Genomic DNA, 23,290 nt, shown 5'->3' with positions numbered 1-23,290 from the left:
CTGCGCGCGCCCCTCCCTGCCCCTCCCATACAGGGGCGCCTTCCCTGCAGGTAAGGGAGGGGCCCGCCTTCCCGCGCCCCCAAATGGCTCGGAGACCGGCCGGGGTTGTCAGATTTGCCCCTTCCCTGGCGGCGCATGTTGCGTTGCAGAGCCATTTGAGCCCTGCACCCGGATTCTGTGCAGACCCCTCTTCGCTGGACACCCCTTTCTTGGTACTCTGAGGTGAGGTGTGCTGCCCACCCACAGCGCTTCTCCCCATAGCTACGAACGCATCCTTGATTTTATGTCCTTGACTTGTGTGCGTGAGGAGGGGGACTGCGGAGTCCACCTTACTTCTCTCTCCATTATTCTCACCCCGTTTCCTTTGAGGCGTTACTGCGTTTGTTTCCACCCTCTTCTCCTGTCTGACACCCTGGAGCCAGGATACGAGAGCGAGGAGATGAAATGGAGCTCTCCCCCAACCCCTTCTTGTCTGGGGTGGATGCCCCCCATTTTTCATCCCGGGTCTGTATCTCAAGGAAGCGGGAGCACTACCAGTGTCTTGTTAACTTGGGGGAGTCGCCTTCTCCACCCCACCCTTCCCTGGGGCCCTGGGGAAGATGAGAAGTGGCTGGGTGTAATTAATTAATCTGGGAGCCTGGTGGGGGCTGTTGGAGTGGAGAGGTTGGGTGCTTCCTTTGGGAGAGGAGATAACCACCTGATATCCCTGACTGATACCCCTTCTGAGATGAGGTGTGTCCCTAAAGAGGAAAGGTAACAGCTGCAGTTGCTTTTAGGAGGGTGCAAAAGGGACCCATCACTCTTGTCAGTGACTACCATGCTTTTGGGACCTGGAATTAGATTTGGAGCTTGGGTAGGTGGTGATGATTTGGTTCAGTGTCCAACTGGGAGGGGAGGATGGAGCCAGATTATGGGAACAAAAGGAGGTTGGGGGGAGGGTGAGATCCAGGAGTCTTGGTCAGAGGGACCCCTGGCCAGATTGCCTTGCAGGATTGCAGTCTGAGTCTGGGTCCTGCCTTCGGCCTCCTCTTAGGTTCAGAGGATGTAGGCAGGCAGGGATGGTCTTCAGTCTCCCAAGTCCTAGGCACCCTGAGCCGATGCTGGCTGGTGAGATGCTGGGCTGGGCTGGGCTGGTTGGGCTGGATAGTGGATGAGCCATGTTGGGGACTGCCTGCTTCTTCATTCCAGTCTTCCCTCCTTCCTCTCCCTTCCTAAACACAAAGCTTGGGGAGATCTTGGTTTGTCTCCTTCCTCTTTTCTTGACTCCTCTCTTTGCCTTCTCTTCACTTGAACTTGGATCTGGGCTTTCTTGACAAGGCAGTAGGGGTCTCTCTGAGTTAGAGAAATGGGCTCCCAGCATCTCCACTCTGTCCTGGGAATGTGGGCATGCCGGAGACCAGAGAGACAGATCTCAGGTGCGGGTTACTTGGGGGCAAGGATGGAGGAAATGTTAGTTCTGTGCCAGCCTCCCCTTCTTCTCCAGTGTATCCTCCTACTTTGGCTGGATCGTGTAATTTGGAGGGGGGCAGCAGTTTCACATGCCCCACCCACCCCAAGTAGCTGCAGAGACAAAGGTTTGCTTTCCCTTCTCTAGGGGTGGCATCTTAACTGTGTGTTTAGAAATGGGGCCTGGGAATGTTGGGGGGTGTCATTTGTGTTCCCGCATAGTGGGGGAGGGGAATCAGCTATAGGAGCTGGGGGTAGCGCGGTCGGTGCTGAAGTACCAGCTGCTCTTTAATAATTAATTCTTCCTACTCACATCCCTTTGAGGAGGGATGTCTGGAACACAGCATCAGGCTCAGCCAGCCTGCTAGAGGACGCACTCCTGTTGGTGGCGGTGGTGGGGGGAGGGGGAGACAGCAAGGGGGGGTGGTTCTTGGCATTTTTGGAGCACTGTAGCTTGCTCATGAATGAAAACCTGATGCAGCCGGTGAGGGGGCCTATTGTAGCCGACTTTAGCTAATTAAACTTTCTCTGCCTTTCTTCTTCCCCATCCCACCTCACCCCAGGCCCAGCCCCAGCCCTTTCTTGAATGGGGACCCTGTCTGGTAGTGCTGGGAAGAGGGTATCATTCTGCCTGAGGTTTTAGGGCAAACAGACCCTGTCTTCTGCCCTCTGCCTCCGCCTCCTCCCTTCCTCCCCTCTCACCACCCCCCCTTTTTTTTTTTTTTTTTTTTTCTAGAAATAGCAGCCTCCTCCATCTGGCTTGTGCAGATGCCTGGAGCTGCGTCTGAGCAGACAAACAGAAATGGGCCGATTGCAAAAATGAATTTGTCAGCCTGGTGCCTTTTTTCCTTCCCTGTCACCCTCCCGCTTTCCCTGGTTTGGGGCCTGGACATCCGACTCTGCCACCCTTCATGGCTCTGATCCTTCTGGGTTTCTGTTGGCATAGCTTGAGGGAGGCACTAGGCAACAGAAGCTCTCGGAGGCTGAGGAAAGTGGTAGGCTGTGGCTATGGTCAGGAAGGGTCAAGATAAGTCCCTAGTACCTTTGACCTTTGAGTGGGATGTCTTGGCTTGTAACTTTTTTTTTTTTTTTTTTTTTTTTGAGACGCAGTTTCACTCTTATTGCCTAGGCTGGAGTGCAGTGGTGCAATCTTGGCTCACCACAACCTCTGCCTCCGGGTTCAAGTAATTCTCCTGCCTCAGCCTCCTGAGTAGCTGGGACTACAGGCATGCACCACTATGCCTGGCCAATTTTGTATTTTTTTAGTAGAGACAGGGTTTCTCCATTTTGATCAGGCTGGTCTGGAACTCCTGACCTCAGGTGATCCACCCGCCTTGGCCTCCCAAAGTGCTGGGATTACAGGCGTGAGCCACCGTGCCTGGCCGGTTTGTAACTTTTTGATGAGGTTGTTGAGGTAGAGTGAAACAATCTCAGACTCCCAAGACTTGGTTCACACTGCTTGACCCTGTCACCTATGACCTAGGGGGTGCCCTGGCCTGGGGCCAGAGCAGGTGTGTTGGGAGGGGGTTGCATGGTGGTACTGGAGTCCAGGTTCCAGAGAGGGTCTCCAAGGGACACCTGACTCCCCAGTAATTTTGAGGGAGTTGTTCAAGCGACAAGATCGCTACAGGGTAACATTGTGAACCTATGGCCTTTGGAGCATTGCATTGTACCATGTGCCCCTCACTTGTCTGTCCTCCTCCTCCCACCCTTTGCCAGAGTTTGGGGTTTCCGCCCTACTTCCCCAGGCTCAGCCCTGAGCTTGTAGGGTGAGATGCAGCCCGTTTCCTTCATTCATCCTAGCCCAGCTGTCTTGGCTGGATGTGGGAGGTGGTTTTGGATCCTGGAGTAGGGTAGGGGTCTGTCTGGAAGAAAGAGTTGGTGTGAGGTAGTGGGGCAGGACGCTTGGGGTGGGCAAGGGGTCTGTCTACTTATGATGTCCTGGAAGTTGGGCCGCTCCCTGGTTTGGCATCCAAGTGTTAGGTCATCTGGGACACAGCTCCTGGTCCCTGACTGCCCACTGAGACCCAACGGATTTCTCTGGCAGATGTGGGAACAAACAGCTCAGGTTTTAAACATCGGACTCCCCTTCTCCCCTTCATGCCCCACCCCAGACAAGAATCTGTGCTTGTCCCAATCAGACCGTGAACACTGCTTTGTTTCTCAGGGAGGCCCAGCCTGTGGCTCTGGTTCACTTGGGAGACTTGATGGGGGTGTTGGCAGACACTCTTTACAGGTGGACAGGGGCCCAGGGATCTTGCTGAATTTTATAGGATAGGGAGGAGTAGATGTACCTGAGTCCTGAGCCCACCATGAATTCAAAGAGCTACTCCCTTCCTCTTCTGCCTCAGGGGTGAGGATCAGCGCCTTTAAGACCCAGAGAGACAGTGGGTGGCTTAGGATGATGGGGGCTGGGGGCTAAGCTTAATCTGGTTTCTTTGCCGCTTGGGGCTGTGCCCCTTCTGAGCACCTTGTTGTGGAGGTGCCTCTCAATGTGGAGATGGGCTGGGCTACTCAGGCTTCTGGGAATCGTGGGAATTTCTGAACCTGTGTTCCCCAGCCCACGGGAAAGGGTGTGAGCGGGACTGGGCACCAGCCCTGGTGTGGGCGCAGGCTGAACTGCCTGCCCACATGGGCCCTGCCAGAGCACCAGCAGCCCTACCTGCCACATTCCTGAGCTTGGCCTCAGCCCTGCCTGTGTAGCCTTTTTTGTCCTAATCCCATACCTGTGCCTGTCAGGAGCAATTTAGCCCCTTCAACTCTGCCCCCCAATCTGAGTGTACCTTTCTCCAGCCATAGAGTCCAAGTCCTACGGGCAAGAGCAGATAGCAGCAAGCCTGGGACCTCAAGGTCTCATGTGTGCATGCGCGCGTGCGCGCATGCGCATGTGTATTCACGTTCTTGTGTTTCTGCCATAGCTGGCTTTTGGACTCCAAATGGACCCCACCCTTGGGAATCTGATGAGAATGCAAGGCTTACTGAGAATTAATCCTGCCAGGAGGTGGGGCTGTCTAGGTTGGGCAGAGCTGATTGCTGGTTCGAGGCTTGGGGAGCAGAGTTAGGGCTTAAACTCGCAGCAGCTCACAGCCTCCTCTGATGGCTTCCTTCTACCTTGCTTTCATTGGGTATTGGAAGACCTGCCTTCATTTGGAAGCAAATGAATGAGATCATGTCTGGGATGGATCGTGGGCTGTTAAGGGATGGGCCAGGTGGCTGTGTGCATAGTGTCTGAGGCTTGAGGACTAACTGTGGGGGAGAGCTGGAGGAGTGGGCATGGGTTGGCAAAGCCATGGTCCTGTAATACCTCCTCCTTTACTATGCTGGCCTCAGCAGGGTTAACGCTGGGCCTTTTGTTGCTTTTGTACAAACTGGGAAAAAATTGTCCCTTGTTTTGGGTGGACTCAGCATGTCAGGCCATGGCTTGGCAGGCAGGGCACAGGCTGGATTTTATACCTCCCTGGGCCAGACCTCCTTACACAGAGCACAACCTGTACAATATACACAAAGCCCTGGGCTTGGGCCCTGCACCTGCCAGGCCAGGGGTACTAGATTTGGAATGGAGAGGTCTCTGATTTTCTCAGTTCCTGGAAAGAGAAGCTATTGTCCTGGTCTGTTGTTGAACTGGGCGAGACCAAAACGGAAATACATCCATATTTCCAGAGTTGGGTGGCACAAGGATCAGAAAGTCGGGAGAAGACCCCTAGAAGTCCCAGCTTAGGCTTTGGAGGCTGGGATACCAGTTTCTCCCTTAATTTCTGCCAGGGACTCTAGATCAGCCCTGTATCTCCCCACTGCTATGGACAGAGATCAGAAGCCCCCTGCACTTTCTCCTTTGGTGCACACCTAGTACCATGGCAGGCACTGTTGGGAGTCTATAGGGTCTCCCCACCTGGCAGTAGACACTCACCTGAAAAGGGATCTGTTGGGTTTGACCACCATAGCCATTTCCTATCCCTTGGGCTCTGGGAGCCTCATCAGTTAGTAAGATAAGAAACCAGGGTCTGGCCGGGCGCGGTGGCTCAAGCCTGTGATCCCAGCACTTTGGGAGGCCGAGACGGGCGGATCACGAGGTCAGGAGATTGAGACCATCCTGGCTAACCCGGTGAAACCCCATCTCTACTAAAAAATACAAAAAACTAGCCAGGCGAGGTGGTGGACGCCTGTAGTCCCAGCTACTTGGGAGGCTGAGGCAGGAGAATGGCGTGAACCCGGGAGGCGGAGCTTGCAGTGAGCGGAGCTTGCAGTGAGCGGAGCTCCGTCTCAAAAAAAAGAAAAAAAAGAAAGAAACCAGGGTCTATCCAGTTCTGCTGATTTCCACTGTGGCTGTGGGCAGGTATCCCTCCCTCTCATCCCTCTCATCCCTCTCATCCCCAGGTATAAACTGACAAGCTCCAAGGTCTCCTTCGACTCTCAGATTCCTGAGTTAGGGGCCTCTAACCCTGCTCCATCTCTCCCCAGGGATGCCGTTCTGAGTGCCTGACTGCCTCGCCCCGAAGGATGGCCTCGGATGGGCATTAGAGGCACGGCGGCCCCGGGCTCCCGTCCCGTCCGTCTGTCTGTTATCGTCTGTCTCTCTTGACATCACCGCAGCTCCACCCCCTCCCGTCCCAGCCCCCAACGCCAGCTTCCTGCAGGCCCAGAGCCGGCATGAACTCTCCCAACGAGTCGGGTAAGAGCTGGGAGGTTGGAGAAGAGCACCCTGGGGTAGCTTTGGATGCAATGGGCTGTGTGGGTTTCCCTTCCAGGCCAGCTGACCTTTACTGTCTGATCTATAAGGGAATGAGGGGGTCAGGAGTGGAGAGGTGTTGCAAGAAAAGGCCCATGAGGTAGACCTGGGAATTGATGGATTGATGGTCTGGCCTGGTCCTGGGAAGGCAATGGGTCCTACTCTGCCCCCCATGCTTGCCCTCTCAACTTAGGGGTATTCAGCTCTACCTCCGCCTTCCCCTGCTAGCCAAGACAGGCGGGCCTCCGAAGGGGCAGTGTGTATCCCTGAATCTCTCTCGGCAGTCTGAGACGAAATTGGAGGAATTTCTTTACTATAGCAGAATGCCCAGCTTCCTTTTTGTGGTGGTAGCTTCTTTACTTGGTGGAATGTTTGTGTTCCACACTTTTTTCTTAGTGGAGGTTTACAAGGGCACTGGGCCTTAACCTCCGTGTATGGGTGCGTGGTGTTGGGTGGGAGTGGGGTGACGTGGGTAGAGGAGTCTCGGCTCTCCTCTGAGTCCAGGTAGACTGCCTCTCTTCCTCTTGGGCCGTTCATATGATAGATTGCTAATCTGGGGTCTTTTACTCTGAGATTTCCTGTTCCTCTTTGCTTCTAGGACCCTGTCCAGTGCTGCCAGAAATAGTCTATTGGGGGGACTCCAGGCAGCTTGATGTGCAGCTGCTTCTGGATGTGTGCCTGTGAGGCTATGTTCTAGTGGCCTGAGCTGGACCCTCAGCAGTTTCCCAGGAGGGTCGTGGGCCAGTGTGGTCAGAGTCATGGCTGTCTCCTCCTCTTTGACTGTCTCCTTCTGCAAGGTGTTAAAGGTCCATCTTGCTCAACTTTAGCTGTCCATGGCCCATAATACGCTCCATCTTTTTATGTAGGGGTGAGTGGATATTTCTCCTTTTAGAGATAGGGCAATTAGGGCCTAGGATGAATACCCATTCGCAGGATTGTACGGAAGCAGCATGAGGGAGGAATCCAGACCACCCCACATTTTCTTCCCCGTCATCCTTCCTGCAGGGTTTGCGATTCCCCCTCAGATATTCCTGCCTCTGCCCTTGCCCTCATTCAGCCCATAGGGGCTGGACTGGGTGGGCTGCCCGGCTCTGCCTTCTTGCTTCCCCCTCTGAGACTGGATGGCGAAGGGAAAGGAGAGGCCTGGGTCCTCATCTGTCCCTCGTGCATCTCGGTTGAACACTACCCCAGCAAGCTCAGCCATGTCGGGCAGTAGTGCCAGCTGCTTCTTTCCTCTGAGTTGTGACGCTGACCTGTCCAGGAGCCATCTCCAGTCCGTGCTTCCCGTGGGGCTGGGGTCTAACTCTTGGCCATGGGAATTGAAGCTGCCGAGAGGCATCTGTTGGTGGCTTGGAGAGGATTTTTCCCAGGTTTGGGGTTTCTTTCCCTCGCAGGGAAATGTGATAAGCAACCCAGGATAGATGAAGTTATTGGGTTACCTTTCCAGACGCTGGCGGGCTGAGTTTCCCTTGCAGCTACCTCTGCGGGAGCTGACAGGAGTGTTGGAGTTGCTGGACGTGTCCACCAGTGTAGGAGGCCAGTGGCTTAAGAGCCACTGCTGAGCCCTGGCCAGGAGGGCATCCTGAGTGGGCCTGTGGAGTGGGCCTCGCCTCCTGGCTGGCTTTCCAGCTCCCCCCAGCAGGGGGAGATGCTGTCTTCTCTGTGTTGGGGAAAGAGGGAGAAAAGGAGGGGGCCAGGGATTGGGAACCTCATTTTAGGATTGTTGAGAGGCTTTGGAGCTGGGGCAGCTGCTTAGGGATGTTTGCTTGAGGCCCTTCCTGCGGAGTGTTCCTGGGGTTCTGGGACTGGCTTTCCCAATTGTGGGGTTCCAGCTGCCCTGGGCCAGGGAGATAGCCAGCCTGCCCGCAGCTCTTTCTTTCTGAGGGGCCTAGCGTCTGCCATTCCCAGAGCTTGGGCTGGCATCTGGGCTAGGGCTGGGTTGCCCAGCGCCTGGCAGAAGCCTGGAAACCACATGCCTTGGAACTCGGCGGAAGCAAAATGAAACCACCGATTGTAGCCAGAGCACGCGGGTGTCCACTCCCCGTAGACACCCTGCAGCGAGCCCCAAGAAGGAAAGGTATGGGCCACGGGGCAGGAGATAAGAGGTGGGAAGGATGGAAATGGTTAGTGCCCACGGTCTGCTGCAGCCCCTGAGCGCCTCCTACCTTCTCCTCACTTCCCTGAACACTTGCTCCTCTTTCCCCAGAGTACAGAACAGCAGGCTGGGTAAGGGGCAGAGCTTCTGGTTTCTCTCAAGTCCTCTCAGCGTAGGAGCTTTTCTGTTTGGCAAGTCTTCACTGAGTATCACCAACAGGCTCAGCCTGTGGAAGACAGAAGAAAACATGAGATGGGCCATCCCTGGCCCTCACAGTGAACACGTTAGCAAGAGAGACTGTTTCTGGTGAGGGGCAGCAGGTGGAGACTGTGAGTGATTTCCTTCTGGGGCCCACCAGGGAGGTGGGAGCTATGACTCCCCTCTGGCTTGGGCTGCCTGCCAGCCTTTGACTTTATTTACCTCTTTTGCAGTCTTAGAATCACGGGTGGAGGCTATTGATGGGGTTACCTGCTTCCCTGAGACCATTCGCTGATCTCTGCTTTTTCTTCAGGCCAAAGGGGGCTTGAGGATTAAGGCTTTCTTTATTTTTCTGGAACTGATTGCTTCTGCACGTTCTCCTCAGTGGGGCTGAAAGGCTGACAGAAGTTTCCCTCAGCTCAGACTCGGCCCAGCCAGGTTGGAGGAGCCACCCAGGGACCTGGGACCCAGGCCAGCTTTGGTTGAACCCTCTTCTCAGTGCCATTGCCCAGAAGATCAGGCAAGAGTGAGGCCCACTGTGCAAGCCAGTCTGGGTGGCAGCGGGGCCATGGGGGAGGCGGCCAGGATCCTTCTCCCCAGTGTGAGAGGAAGACAAGCTTCAGGACAACACCTGCCTGCCTAGCACCTCCCAGAACCCTTACACTCTCTCTTTCCCTTTCCTAGGATGGAGGGCAGCAGTGCCCGCCAACCCCTGCTCTCTGGGTGACCAAAGAAACTGGGGCATGGGTGTAGGGTGGAGCCAGGAACCTCGGTGTCCTGCCTCCCAGCCTTGGGCTCTGCCTCTAAGCCCCCGGGGACGGCAGGCAGTGAGAAAGTGGGTCAGTCCTGGCATGGGGCTGGGGTCTAGGAAGTGGACTCCTGGCCTCCCTTCTCTACAGAGGTGTGTCCCCTGACACACCTCTGTGCTCACTGCAGAGTGGGACCTGCTTCTCCCCTCCTCTTCCCTGCTCTGTCATTCCAAAGGGATTGAAGGCTTAGAATGGAATGGCCAGAGAAGGCAGGGTCAACCCTGAGGGGAAGTAGAAGATGCCAAAGTAGGTGTTCACATTTTTTCTGAACTTGGCTTCAAATGAGAGCGTTCAGCCAATACTTAGCATGGGGCCTGGCACATGGCAGCTCCCAGACCATGCTGATGGGCTCCAGCACGACTGGGCTCGAAGGGCAGGAAAGAACAGGAGGGCGGGCAGGCCTGATGTCTGGGGCTCAGGGAAGCTGGCATCTCACACTCCATCCAGGATGCTCCTGGGCCAGCCCTTGGCTTTTTCACTGTGCACTAAGCAGACTTTGCTTTCTTTTGGTCAGGGTCCCCCATCCCCCACAGCCTTTGGGCTCAGGAAATGGAACCTGGAGCCAGGGTTAGGTGCTTTCCTCCTTCAGATTCAGAGGGCTAGGAGGTCAGAGTGCAGCCTTTGAGGGAGAGGCAGAGTGAGTCTGGGGAGGACAGTCCTGGCTCTGGATGAAGCTCATGTACCCCATGCTTGGTGAGTGCTCTATAAGATTTGTGGGATGATACATGGGTGTGCTGGATGGGAGAGAATGGAAAAGAGAAGTGAACTGCAAGGAGGGGGGCTAAAGCATGAAGGATTGAAGTTAGACATTAGGAGGACCTTGTATCACCTGAATCTCAGAAGTAAAAAAGACATTTGTCCCCATCTCAAACCTCCTCTCTTATTCCCTTGGAGGGTTCTGGGAATTGCACTGAGGATTTTCTGGCTGTGTCTGACACTTTGCTTCCTGTTTCTTGGAGGCTGTAATGGTGCTGGGAGCTGGCTGCCCAGCTCCCGGCTCCAGCCACCTGTGGGTGTCCCTGTCCTGGGTGCTCCTATCTTTCCTAAGCAGGAAGGCCTCTTTCTTCGATGTCTGGGTGCTCCAGGTTCTGGGGGCCCTGCTTTTGAGTCCTGGTAACTGACGCCTTCCTCTTTAGAACAAGCCTCTCCTGCCACACTCTCCTATGCCTGGGGGAGGCAGAGAGAGCTGGGACAGGGCTAGCCAGCCCTTCTGGTTGCTCCTAGCGTGGGTGGGTGGAGTCCTGGGCTGGGAGGGGTTGCTGCTCCCGGCTTTCTGGGCTCCCTTTAATCTGCTGCCCATCATCCCACTGATGGAGACCTTCCCTTCCCTTCTTCTTGAGAGAGCCTGGTTGGCCAGGATGAGGTTGGGGCAAGAGGTGGTGAATGAGATCCCCAGCCATACCATGAGATGTCCACCAGCGCTAGGCCTCTGAGGGAGTACTGTTCCTTGCCCTTTTTCTAGAATCTGCCTGGCTTAGAAGCTGCAGCTCCAGACCGCTGTTTCTTTCCTGGTCCACCACTGGGTACCCTCTAGCAACATATACATCTCGCTAGTCTAGGGCTTGGGAAAGCCTGCCTCTGTCTATAGGTGTGGTCCCCCTAATCTTCCCACTCCCAGCCTGAGGGCAGGAGACCCCTTTGCCATCCCTGACTGGCAGAAGCTGGCTGGGAAGTTGGCTCCAGGAGCCACAGCCACTGTGTCCTTGGTTGGCCAGCTCCTCCTGGGCTCCCAACAAGAGGGTGAGGTCATCCAGTGCAGAGGGAGGACAGGTGTCCCTGGCTGCATGCCTGGAGTGGGGGTCAAGGAGGGGGCTCCAAAATAGCAACTGTGACATCAGGAAGCAGGAGGGGGATGCAGACACAGGAATAACCAGGCTATTAAAAGGCTCTAGTGAGGTCAGGGGGCCAAGTGGGATCTTTGTACCAGTAGGAGGCACAACCTGAAGAGCAGGGGCAGGCCAGTGGTGGGGAGGGTGGGTGAGTGGCACTGGTCCTCATGGCGCATCAGCCCCAGGACCGAGGGAGCAGGGGCTGTGCTGCCAGGCCTGGGGCTGACTGATGGGGAATGGCTGGATGCTGAAAAACTCTTGACTCTCCTTAGCGAGGCTCCATCCTCAAGTCTCTTCCTACTTGAGCACAGGGGTCATTATACCTGTTAATAGAAACCCTGGGAAATGGGAGGCAGTGGAGTGTGGTGGTTAGAGCTCAGACTTGAGCCTCAGACATCCCAGCCCTGCCATGTAAGCAGCTGTATGACCTAGCATGAGTGACTTCATCTCCCTGTGCCTCAGTTTTCTCATCTGTACCTCTCTCCTAAGGTCACCACACAGAATAAATGAGATGATGTATATGATGTTCTTAGCACTGCACCTGGCACATTGCCAGGGAGGAGCTACCTGTGCTATGAGAATTGGCAGATGTTCCCTGGTCCCCTTTCCTGGACTGGGGTGAGGAAAGGGGACCAGGGGACACCTGTCTGCCCAGGAGGAGTATCCCTACAACCTAGAAAGAAGCTGAGGCTGAGCAGCCTCTGGAGGCGACACTCCAGAATGAGCGGGAGTGTTTAGGGGACTCTCTGCTGGTTGAAGGGGTGGGGAGGCACCTCTCAACACTGTGGGAGGACAGAAGTTAAGCAAACCTCCATGGGGCTATTAGAAATCCAGGGAAAGTGCCTGTCTGCCAGCCTCTCCCAGGCCCTTCTGATTCCTTTACCTGCTTTGGAAGGCAAGAAGGAAGACAGAGGCTTGAGTCTGGCTTCTTGGTCTCTATCCCCTGGCTTGCTTGCCAAGAGTAGCAGCCAGAGCCGCTCCCAGATGCCTGGGTACCCCAGCCGGCGTCCTTCCCCAGCCCAGCCTCTGGCCACCCAGCGCTGTGGCCTTGGCCCTGAGTGCAGGCCCTCCCCTGTTCCCATCCCCCTCGCCTGGCGCTTCCTCCTGGGGTAGAACCGCCTCCCCCCCCATGGGGCCTCCTGGCAGCCGGCCCGCAGCTCCCTGAGCATGCTCCACCTATTTATAGACAGGGCCCTCCCCCAACTGCTATTTCAGTCTCCTGCCAGCTGCCGGCGGCGGCTCATTCGGGAAGGAGGAGCAGGGAGCCGGGCCCAGAGCTGTCACCCAGGGTTGGGAGGGAACACAGAGCCCGCCTGCCCGCTGAGCTCCCCTTCCTGTCCCAAGTGCTCAGCCATACCCCAGCTCCTAGGAATCAGGGAGAGGCTGGTGGTCAGATGCCCCTCTAGAGCAGAGCTGGGCCTGCACCTCTAGGGACTCCCTGCCCCTCCTGCCGCCAGGAGTGCCCAGGCCGGATGAGGCACTTCCCCACAGTGCGGGTCCCATCGGCAGTGGCCTGAGGGAACCTGCGCAGTGCCGGCTGCCGGACCACCTTCCCTTCAGCCTGCTCCCCGCCTCTGGCGGCCCCCTCCCTGGCATGCTGCTGGTGCCCAAGGCTCAGGGGCTCGTGGAGATGCTGCAGACCATCTATGAGACAGAATCCTGTTTCTCAGCAGATGGGATGTCAGGCCGGGAACCATCCTTGGAAATCCTGCCGCGGACTTCTCTGCACAGCATCCCTGTGACAGGTAAGTGCCTTGGTGTCCCTGCCTGCCCTCTGTCATCAGGCATCCTTGTCCCTGGGCTGAGCATCTGGCCCTGAGCCTTGCATAGATATGGTCCTGCATAGATCTGTCTTGAGAGTTTTGTTGAGAATACATGGAGCTGGGGGATCCCTGCTCAGAGAGGCCCCTGTCCTCCCTGCCCAGAGCCTGCTGCTCCCCTGTGCCCCGCAGCTGTACTCTGCTGCATCTCTTCCAGTCCCTTCGGTCTCTGGCAGGGTCAGCATCCGCTGCTGGGGGCTGGGGGTTACTGGAGGATCCTGGCCTAGTTGGCACTGTGGTCAGAGGGGAGGAAGTGGGTCAGTGACCCGCCTCCACGCTGCCCGCTCCCCAGGTTTGGACAAGGGAAGAAGGCATAGCTGTATGTCCACAAGAATAAAGGTTACCCCAGCTCCTCTGTCTTGGTTCTTGGGGCTAGAGGATCGAGTACAGTGACTTCCACAAGTCCCCAGCCAGGAGTCTCCTGAGAGTCAGACACTTGGGGAGGCTTGGTGCAGTTGTAATGGAGTTAGGCAGAGGCTGCCAACTCGGAAATTGAGGGGCTTGGCTGCCTTAGCCCCTAGCTGGCTCCCGATAGCGCTTTTCTCCCCAGGTCTGGGTTGATTCCCATCTCATGAGGATGAAGAGGTGTTACTCTGGCTCAGATGGGCTTCAGGACCCCCTAATCCTGCTACCTTCTCAGCAGGAACTTTTTTGGCTCTTGGCTAGGGGTGGGGTCCCCCAGAGCTGGGCCACTCCTTCCCTCACTCTTGGGAACCTGTTGGCAGCATCAAGCCTTCCTGGCACAGCCTCCCCACCAGGCCGGCACCACAAGATGCTTCCTCCAGGGAGGGGCCTGCTGGACCTATGCCTGCTCAGCCCCTCCTGGCAGTGGCTTGGCACTCAAGTGTGGGTGTCTGTGTGTGTGCATGTGAATGGGGAGTCCTTGCTTCTGGATATGTGGGTGTGCATCCCAAGCTTCACATTGGAAGGTGGGAACTGTGTGCCTCTGCAGGTGCCTGTGATTTGGCTCTGAGCTACCCAGGGATAAGGTTGCAATGGGACTTGGATGTGTCAGAGCATGAATGTTTTGGGAAGATTCAAAAAATCTTTGGAACATGGACTGTCATCTGCCCAGGCAGGGATGCCCATGCAGTGTTCTCATGTAGAGGCATGGCCCTGAAGACTAGCCCTGCAGGGTATCCATGCAGGCCCCGGGGATAGGGGCATTACCCTGGGGCCAGCCCTGTAGGCTGGGGTGGGGATGGGGGCGTAACCTTGGGGACCAGCTCTACAAGATACCCAGGTAGTCCCCTGAGGTAGGGGCATATGCCTGGGGGCCACCTACACAGGTCCCTGGGATGAGGAATAAACCCAGAGGACTGGTTCTTATCCTGGTCTGGAGTCCACAGGTCCAACTAAAGACCCTGCCTGCTGGCCCCCAGCCCATGGCCTCTGGGACTCAAGGTGGTCTCTTGGAAGACAGAATAATCACAGAGCATCTTCTTGGGACAGCTCCACCCTATCTGGCTTATCAGGTCCACCCATCCTGCCCTGTCCCCTCTGTTCTTTGCTACCAGCAGGAGCCAGCAGTTGGCCGGAAGTTTCCTCCCCAGCTTGTTCACTCACCTCCTTTCAGATTGTACCCCAGAAAGCTTGCAGGCTGGGACCCTGCTCTCTCATCTCCTCCCTAGGCCTGGCTGCCCCTGCATGGACTCCCAGGCAGCCCCTCTCTCCAGATCCCTGTCTCCCCGCTTCACCCCCAACACTGGCTGGCCTTCAGAGTGGTGGCTTGGTCCATGCTGGCAGGAGGGAGGCGTGAGTCACCTCAGCGGCTCGGCTCGGGGAGAGGGCTAAGAATGTTCCCCCTGCGCAGCTCTGATGCTGTGTCTGTGACGCGGCTAGGGACAGATATAGGCCTGGAGCTTGGCTGCCTTGTTTTTTTTTTTTTTTTGGACTCTGGAATGTAAATAGATGTTTCAAATAGAAACACTTTAACCTTTGGGTTAAAAAAAATCCACCCCGGATAAACACGGCCATGAGGGCCCAGGCAGCCTGGTGTTTCCCTCCCCACCCGCTTTCCCCGTCTCTTGATCGGTCTCCAGACAGGATGCAAGAGCCTATGGCTGAAAAAGCAGGTGTCCAGGAAAGCTTCTTGGGACAGTCTGAATTGTGCAGGTCTCCCTAGCCCAGGGTGTTGGAGCAAGGGTCTTTCGAGGGTGGTGCCTGCCTGCCACCTCCAGCAGCATCTTTGGAACCCTATTTTAGGGACAGCCTTTGCTCTCTGGGCTGTCTTGGTTGCTGCCATTGCCCAGCACCTAGCACAGTGCCTGGCACATGGATGAATGAATGTCGCATGGGGAGGGCTGGAGTCCAGAATTGCTGGCAGGATTCCTGGGCTCTATTCTGGGGCTTGGACCTGTGGTTGAATAGAGACAGCTTTAGTGAGTCACCCCAGCGGGTGAGACAGAGCCTTAGCCTACTGAAGGACAGGGGCACTCTGCTGTTCTTGCTTGAAGAGCGGGGCAGATCTCAGCATCTGCTCTTAGCGATCAGAGGTCTCCCTTGATGGATGGGGTCTCTGCCTGGCCACCCTGCCATAGCCCCCCAGTACACAGTGAGCACCACCATCATCCAAGCTTGGTTCTGGCTTAGGGAGCCTGGGAGTTTGAACTCTAGTCTGGGATTCTCAAGGACACAGAGGTGGGGAATTTTCTGCCTCCCTTATGTAGACCCTGGATTCCCCTTTGTCCTATACTGGGTGGAGCTGATGCTCAGACAATGTGCAGGCTTTATGAGACAGCATGGAGGAGGAGTCTGCTTTTCCTATGGAGGGAGGGTGTGAATCCTGCTTGTGCCAGGAAGGAATGCTGTGGACACTGGGAAGTGCCATGGGGTCCAAGTTTGGTCTTAGGGCTTTCCCTGGATATTCTTGTTTGTGCTTTTCAGACTTTCTGGGTTTGACTGTGTGTGTAGGTATGTAGTGCCAGGAGGGGAAGAAGTACAAGACTCAGGGGTGAGATGGAACTATTATAATGCACTAAGTGACAAGGCTATCAGGTACTTTCCCTACTTTTTTTTTTTTTTTTTTTTGAGATGGAGTCTCGCTGTTTTGCCCAGGCTGGAGTACAGTGATGCGATCTCGGCTTGCCACAACCTCCACCTCCTGGGTTCAAGCGATTCTCCTGCCTCAGCCTACCGAGTAGCTGGCACTGCAGGTGCACGCCACCATGCCTGGCTAATTTTTGTATTTTTAGTAGAGACAGGGTTTCACTATGTTGGCCAGGCTGGTCTCGAACTTCTGTCCTTGTGATCCGCCTGCCTCAGCCTCCCACAGTGTTGGGATTACAGACATGAGCCACCACACCTGGCCCTTGCCATATCTCTTTTAGGAAAGTATTGATAGCTGTGGTGTACAATTGAGAAGGATCAGAGAGGTTAAGGAACTTACTGGACATGGTGGCTCATACCTGTAATCCCAGCACTTTGGAAGACTGAGGGAGGAGGATCACTTCAGGCCAGGAGTTTGAGACCAGCCTGCGCAGCATAACCAGACCCTGTCTCTACAAGAAAATGTCTTTAAAAAGTTATCCAGGCATAGTGGCATGCACCTGTAGTTCTACCTACTCAGGAGGCTGAGGCAGGAGGATTGCTTGAGCCCAGGAGTTTGAGGCTACAATGAGCCATGATCACTGTGTTCCAGCCTGGGCGCTATAACAAGACCCTATCTCTTAAAAAAAGGGAATCTGCCCAAGATCACAGAGTAAGTGAGAGCTGGAATTTGAACTCAGGTCTCTGGGTAGGACCATTGCTAATCTACATAAAAGCTGCTTTTGGCTGGGCTGGGTGACTCACACCTGTAATCCCGGCACTTTGGGAGGCCTAGGCGGGTGGATCAGCTGAGGTCGGGAGTTCGAGACCAGCCTGACCAACATGGAGAAACCCCATCTCTACTAAAAATACAAAAAATTAGCCGGAGTGGTGATGCATACCTGTAATCCTAGCTACTCAGGAGGCTGAGGCAGGAGAATCGCTTGAACCTGGGAGGCAGAGGTTGCGGTGAGCTGAGATTGCGCCATTGCACTCTAGCCTGGGCAACGAGAGCGAGACTCTGCCTCAAAAAAAAAAGCGCCAGGTGCGGTGGCTCATGCCTGTAATCCCAGCACTTTCAGAGGCTGAGGCGGGTGGATCACAAGGTCAGGAGATCGAGACCATGCTGGCTAACATGGTGAAACCCCATCTCTACTAAAAATATAAAAAATTAGCTGGTGTGGTGGCAGGCGCTTGTAGTCCCAGCTACTTGGGAGGCTGAGGCAGGAGAATGGTGTGAACCCGGGAGGTGGAACTTGCAGTGAGCAGAGATTGTGCCACTGCACTCTAGCCTGGGCGACACAGTGAGACTCTGTCTCAAAAAAAAAAAGCTTGTTTTGTGCAGATTTTTAAAAGGTGGCCCTTCTTCTGGGTAGATACGTCCTCGTGCCAGTGTGCATGTCCTGGCGATTGGAGCTTGGGTTAGGTTTCAGCCCCAGCTCACCCCTTTAGATGAGAGCCCATGTGCAATATGCAACCTACACAGCCTTATGTACTGGGCCTGTCAGTGCGCTGAGCACAGGAACCATTCTGGCCTCAGGGACCTCCTGGGGTTCTGAGAGAAGGCTTTGTTTTCTGTAAATACTGAGGACCACTTGGTCTGTGGTCTTCCTCCCTGAGGGGATTTTAGCCCAAGGAGAGAAGGGGGCTCAGGAACAAAGTTGAACACCAGCCCCCGTACAACCTCCTGTAGCCCCTCCCCCGCCTCATCCCCTCTTCTTGTTTTTGAGACCCTCAGCTGTCCCTTCCCTGCCACACAGCTGCCAGACAGGAAATCAGATTAACTGTGTCCACACACACAGCTGTAACAGCTGTTAGGTTGGCAGCAGGCAGCCTGGGGACACTGAGACAGTGGTTCTCAAACTTTTGGTTGCATCAGTATTACCAAAGGAATGTATTAAAATGCAGATTCTCAGACCTTGACATCCTCCCCCCTCCCACAAAGGTTTGGATTCCGTAGGGCAGCCCAGGAACCAATGATTTAAACTCATGTCTCAGGTGATTCTGATGCGAGTAGACTCAGCCCATCCTTGGAGTAAGAGCTGTGTGGACATGGGTCACAGGGCCCAGCAGTCAGCCAGTGGATGTCCTCAGCATCCCTGGAAGGCCTTGGTGGGTCTTGGGACTCCTGGGAGAAGGGCCTATAAAGGAGGAGGGAGTCTGTCGCCCCAGAGAGAGGTGAATCCAACTCCCAGCTGCCTGTTAGTCGGGAGAAAGGATGTTTCCAGCCACCAGGGAGCAGGTGTCTAAACCCCAGTGGAATGGGGGATTATGGCAAGCCGCCAGGTGGGCAGGGCACCCTGCTGGACACCCAGGGCTGTGCTGTGCTTGGGGAGTGGAGGCGGATCTGCTCTGGAGCCCCTGCCATTCTCCCCCAGGTGTGGAGCAAACAGTCCTAGCAACAGCTGCAGACTTTGAATGGTTAGTGTGCCTTTTACTTGCCTGTAGCTTTGTACCCAGGTATATGCCAGAAATGGCTGGACTGGGAAATGTGAGTCTGCTTCCCCAGAGAGCATCCCAGGATCAACTGCTAACTCTATTTGTGCCAGTGAGAGATGCTTTGTGCCCACCATCAGGGCTCTGCATCCCGAGCTTAAGGTCCTTCAGAGTCACAGTCTGCCTCAAGGTTTCTGGGGGTTCCCTGCACTTGATCCCATTCTCCCCTGCACTCCTGGGCTCTGATGTTCTGGGGACCAACCAGGTGTCCTTGTCTAGACCTCTGGATCCTTAATACAGAGTTTGACCCCTTGTTGCATCTCTCTCGTTCAGTTTGAGACCGGGCCTTAGTGTTTCCCCTTCTGTTTTTTAGTGGGGAGCAGACAGAGAGCCAGAAGAGCTGGTATTAAGCCCTGGGTCCTCCATCTCCTTTCCAGGTGACCTTGGACAAGTATCTTCCTTCTCTGACCTCACTTTCCTCCTCTGAAAACTGGGGGAATTGAGTTGCTGATCTTCAGGCCCTTCCTTCCCTGACACTCTAAGGGTCTCTGAGGTCAGTTTCACATTGTATCTGCTTTGTGGGAAGAGGGGCTTAGGGCCTCCCATGTCCTCAACCCAGGAGGATGTGGAATAGAACTGGGGAGAGAGGTGTCACCTGCAGTGGGGCTCAGTGAGGTTAGAGCCCAGGGAAGAATTTTGGACTGCTTGCAGCTGGGGGCCCCGAGAGCGAGGCCCAAAACTTGTGCTCATCTGTGCTAAGTAATGTTTTTGAGGGACAAAAGGGATCCCACAGCTGTGGCCTGAGCCACAGAGCACAGAGTGGCCCTTCCTGGAGGTAGTGAGGCAGGTGAGATGGCCTGGAAGTGCGAGAGTGGGAAGGAGGCAGCTCTCAGAGATTCCTCCTCTGGCACTGACACCTAGCTACTGGCTGCACCGGCTTGTGTTGTGTGTGACCCACAGAAGGGCTTTGTTTGTGACAGGACCACAGAGTGACATTCAGACAGTCTGAAATGAGTGCTAAGACTTCCCTCTGGTGGGAGTCTGAGGCTGGCACCCTTAGAATCCAGGTGGTCTGTGAAGTTGGCCCCACTTAAAAGATTTGGGAATTCTAAATATTTCATTTTATGCGCTTTATTTTTTATTTATTTTTATTTTTATTTTTTTTGAGACAGAGTCTCGCTCTGTTGCCCAGGCCAGAGTGCAGTAGTGCAGTCTCACCTCGCTGCGACCTCCGCTTCTGGGTTCAAGCAATTCTCCTGCCTCAGTCTCCCGAGTATGTGAGACCACAACTGGTTAATTTTTGTATTTTTAGTAGAGATGGGGTTTCACCACATTGGCCAGGCTGGTCTTGAACTCCTGACCTCAAGTGATCCTCCTACCTCAGGGTCCCAAAGTGCTGGGATTACAGGTGTGAGCCACTGAACCTGACCGATTTTATGCACTTTAGAAACATCCTGAGAAGGCCAGGCGTGGTAGCTCACGCCTATAATCCCAGCACTTTGGGAGGCTGAGGCAGGTGGATCACCTGAGGTCAGTGGTTTGAAACCAGCTTGGCCAATGTGGTGAAATCCCATCTCTACTAAAAATACAAAATTAGATGGGCGTGGTGGTGTACGCCTGTAATCCCAGCTACTTGGGAGGCTGAGGCAGGAGAATCACTTGAACTTGGGAGGCAGGGGTTGCAGTGAGCCAGGATCATGCCATTGCACTCCTGGGCAACAAGAGCGAAACTACGTCTCAAAAAAAAAAAAAAAAAAACATTCTGAGAAGTGGTCCACAGGCTTCACTAGATTGCTGAAAGAGTTCAGGACACAAGAAATACTAGGAGCCGTTAATAATAGCCCTGCCTGGTACCTCTTGATCTTCCCAGGCTCTGTGCCAAGCTCCTCTGTGTACGTTCTCCTGAGCCTAACTACCCTGGCAGGTGGGTACTCTTCTGCCTCCCAGTTTATAGATGCCTGCATGGAGCGCAGGGTGGTACTCCGTGCCTTGCCCTAGGAAGGGGGGGTGCCTGAATTGAACCCCCAGCGTCCTCTCACTCCAGAGCCCTTGCTCTTAACCACTATGTGATGTGTGATCACTTGTGTTACTTAAGGAATTATGAAAATTGCTAGGTGAGAGTCAGACCCAGCTTGCCTATGTGGAAATAGTATCTGAATTGTGGTAGAACCTGTTGAGCCTAAATTGGCCTCACTAGTCACACAAGAGCACAGAAATAGATCATGGGAAACTGTCCTTGGTGGGGAGGGGTCATTGGTGTCACAGCGTCATGGGCTCAGGGTGTGAAATGCTGTTCTCCGCCTCCTTCCAAACTCCCTCAGGCCAAGACAGGAACAAGAGCCTTTCCCCAATCTCCAAGAGACAGAACAAGGTAATTAGAAGCTGCTGACTCCCCAGCCTGGTGAGGGAGGTCCTGAGGGCCTGGGTGCTGGTGGGAGATTCTGCCCTCCAGGGTAGGCCAGTTACCCAGGGCTGTCTCTTAAAACAAGGGAACCTGGGCCGGGTGCAGTGGCTCACGCCTGTAATCCCAACACTTTGGGAGGCCAAGGTGGACAGATCACCTGAGGTCGGGAGATAGAGACCATCCTGGCTAACACGGTGAAACCCTGTCTCTGCTAAAAATACAAACGATTAGCCAGGCATGGTGGCATGTGCCTGTAGTCCCAGCTACTGAGGAGGCTGAGGCAGGGGAATCGCTTGAACCCGGGAGGTGGAGGTTGCAGTGAGCCAAGATCACCCCACCGCACTTCAGCTTGGGCCACAGAGAGAGACTCCATCTCAAAAAAAAAAAAAAGTGGGGAACCTGCTCGGGCGTGGTGGATTATGCCTGTAATCCCAGCGCTTTGGGAGGCCGAGGCAGGCAGATCACGAGGTCAAGAGATCAAGACTATCCTGCCCATCATGGTGAAACCCCATCTGTACTATAAAAATATAAAAATTAGCTGGGTGTGGTGGTGCGCACCTATAGTCCCAGCTACTCAGGAGGCTGAGGCAGGAGAATTGCTTGAACCCGGGAAGCGGAGGTTGCAGTGAGCCGAGATCGCACCACTGCAGTATTCCAGCCTAGCAACAGAGCGAGACTCTGTCAAAAAAAAAAAAAAGAAAAAGGGAACCTGCACAAGGTCACAGAGTGAGAGCTGGAATTTGAACTCAGGTCTCTGGGTGGGAACATTGCTAATCCACATAAAAGCTTCTTTGTGCAGATTTTTAAAAGGTGGCCCTTCTGGGTAGATACGTCCTCATGCCAGTGTGCGTGGCCTGGCAGTTGGAGCTTGGGTTAGGTTTCAGCCCCAACTCACCCCTTTAGATGAGAGCCCATGTGCAATATGCAACCTACACAGCCTTATGTGCTGGGCCTGTCAGTGCACGTCCACAGTTTGTGCTCCTAGAGCACAGGAACCATTCTGGCCTCGGGGGCTTCGTGGGGTTCTGAGAGGAGGCTTTGTTTTCTGTAAATACTGGGGACCACCTGGTCTGTGGTCTTCCTCCCTGAAGGGATTTTAGCCCAAGGAGAGAAGGGGGCTCAGGAACAAAGTTGAACACCAGCCCCGGTACAACCTCCCCTGCTCCCCTCCACCTACCTCATCTCCTCTATTATTTTTGAGACCCTAACCTGTCCCTGGGCTGGCTTACACTGAGCACATAAGACACCCCCACGTGGGAACCAGACTGCACACGTGTATGTTCAGAGGGAACCTCCCTGTGCCGGGAGTCAGGACCCCTGGGTTCAGATTCCTGTTTTGCTGCTGCTTAGCTGGTAGGATCATCTGCAGAGCAGCCTCTTTAAGAGGCTTGGTTTCCTCACCTGTGTCTTGAGGGTATCGAAACAGATGATCTCCAAGGTCCCTTTCACTCACTCTTCTCTTGTGAAGGCAGCTCCTCAGATCCAGGGAGTGTCTGCACGGACCTCATTTATGTCCTGTATAGACATTCCAAATGGCGTAATAATGCCCCGTGCCTTGTACCCTATGCCCCTTGGGTCCCCTCCCCTCCTCCTAGCTTTCTGGGGCTGGTGGCTCCTGGAGCAGGGTCTTTTTTTTTTTTTTTGAGACGGAGTCTCGCTCTGTCGCCCAGGCTGGAGTGCAGTAGCGTGATCTTGGCTCACTGCAAGCTCCGCCTCCTGGGTTTACACCACTCTCCTGCCTCAGCCTCGCAAGTAGCTGGGACTCCAGGCACCCGCCACCTCGCTTGGCTAATTTTTTGTATTTTTTAGCAGAGACGGGGTTTCACTGTGTTAGCCAGGATGGTCTTGATCTCCTGACCTCATGATCCGCCTGTTGCGGCCTCCCAGAGTGCTGGGATTACAGGTGTGAGCCACCGCGCCCGGCCGGAGCAGAGTCTTTTTAAAAATTAATTTTATTTTAGGCCGGGCGTGGTGGCTCACGCCTGTAATCCCAGCACTTTGGGAGGCCGAGGTGGGCAGATCACGAGGTCAGGAGATCGAGACCATCCTGACTAACATGGTGAAACCCCATCTCTACCTAAAAATACAAAAAATTAGGTGGGCATGGTGGCACGTGCCTGTAGTCCCAGCTACTCAGGAGGCTGAGGCAGGAGAATCGCTTGAACCCAGAAGGCGGAGGTTGCAGTTAGCCAAGATGGTGCCACTGCACTCCAGCCTGGCGACAGAGCAAGACTCCATCCCAAAAAAAGGAAAAAAAATTATTTATTTATTTTGAGACGGAGTCTCGCCCTGTTGTTGCCCAGGCTGGATGCAGTGGCGCGATCTCGGCTCACTGCAACCTCCACCTCCTGGGTTCAAGCGATTCTCTTGCCTCAGCTGCCCAAGTAGCTGGGATTACAGGTGTGGGCCACCATGCCCGGCTAATTTTTTGGGGTTTTTTTGTATCTTTAGTAGAGATGGGGTTTCACCATGTTGGCCAGGCTGGTCTCAAACTCCTGAC

The 23,290-nt window shown here is 54.8% G+C and overlaps 1 protein-coding gene across 2 annotated transcripts in view; it reads left to right on the top strand.

The window, feature by feature from the left end:
• Nucleotides 1-20: 20 nt before the first annotated feature.
• HDAC5 (histone deacetylase 5) overlaps nt 21-23,290 on the top strand; it is a 46,665-nt gene continuing 23,395 nt past the window's right edge. The window contains exons 1-3 of one of the 2 annotated variants that reach the window (XM_011985892.1): nt 21-50; nt 5,905-6,115; nt 12,777-12,848. In XM_011985892.1, coding sequence (XP_011841282.1) covers nt 6,094-6,115; nt 12,777-12,848 — 94 coding nt within the window. In that variant the 5' untranslated portion in view covers nt 21-50; nt 5,905-6,093. Of the gene's footprint in view, nt 51-5,904; nt 6,116-12,773; nt 12,849-23,290 lie in introns of both variants that reach the window. The other variant, XM_011985891.1, reaches the window with a different exon arrangement.

This window comes from Mandrillus leucophaeus, unplaced genomic scaffold, assembly GCF_000951045.1.
Source record: "Mandrillus leucophaeus isolate KB7577 unplaced genomic scaffold, Mleu.le_1.0 Scaffold290, whole genome shotgun sequence".
NCBI classification, from domain to species: Eukaryota; Metazoa; Chordata; class Mammalia; order Primates; family Cercopithecidae; genus Mandrillus; species Mandrillus leucophaeus.
This window is presented reverse-complemented; position numbering and strand designations above follow the sequence as displayed.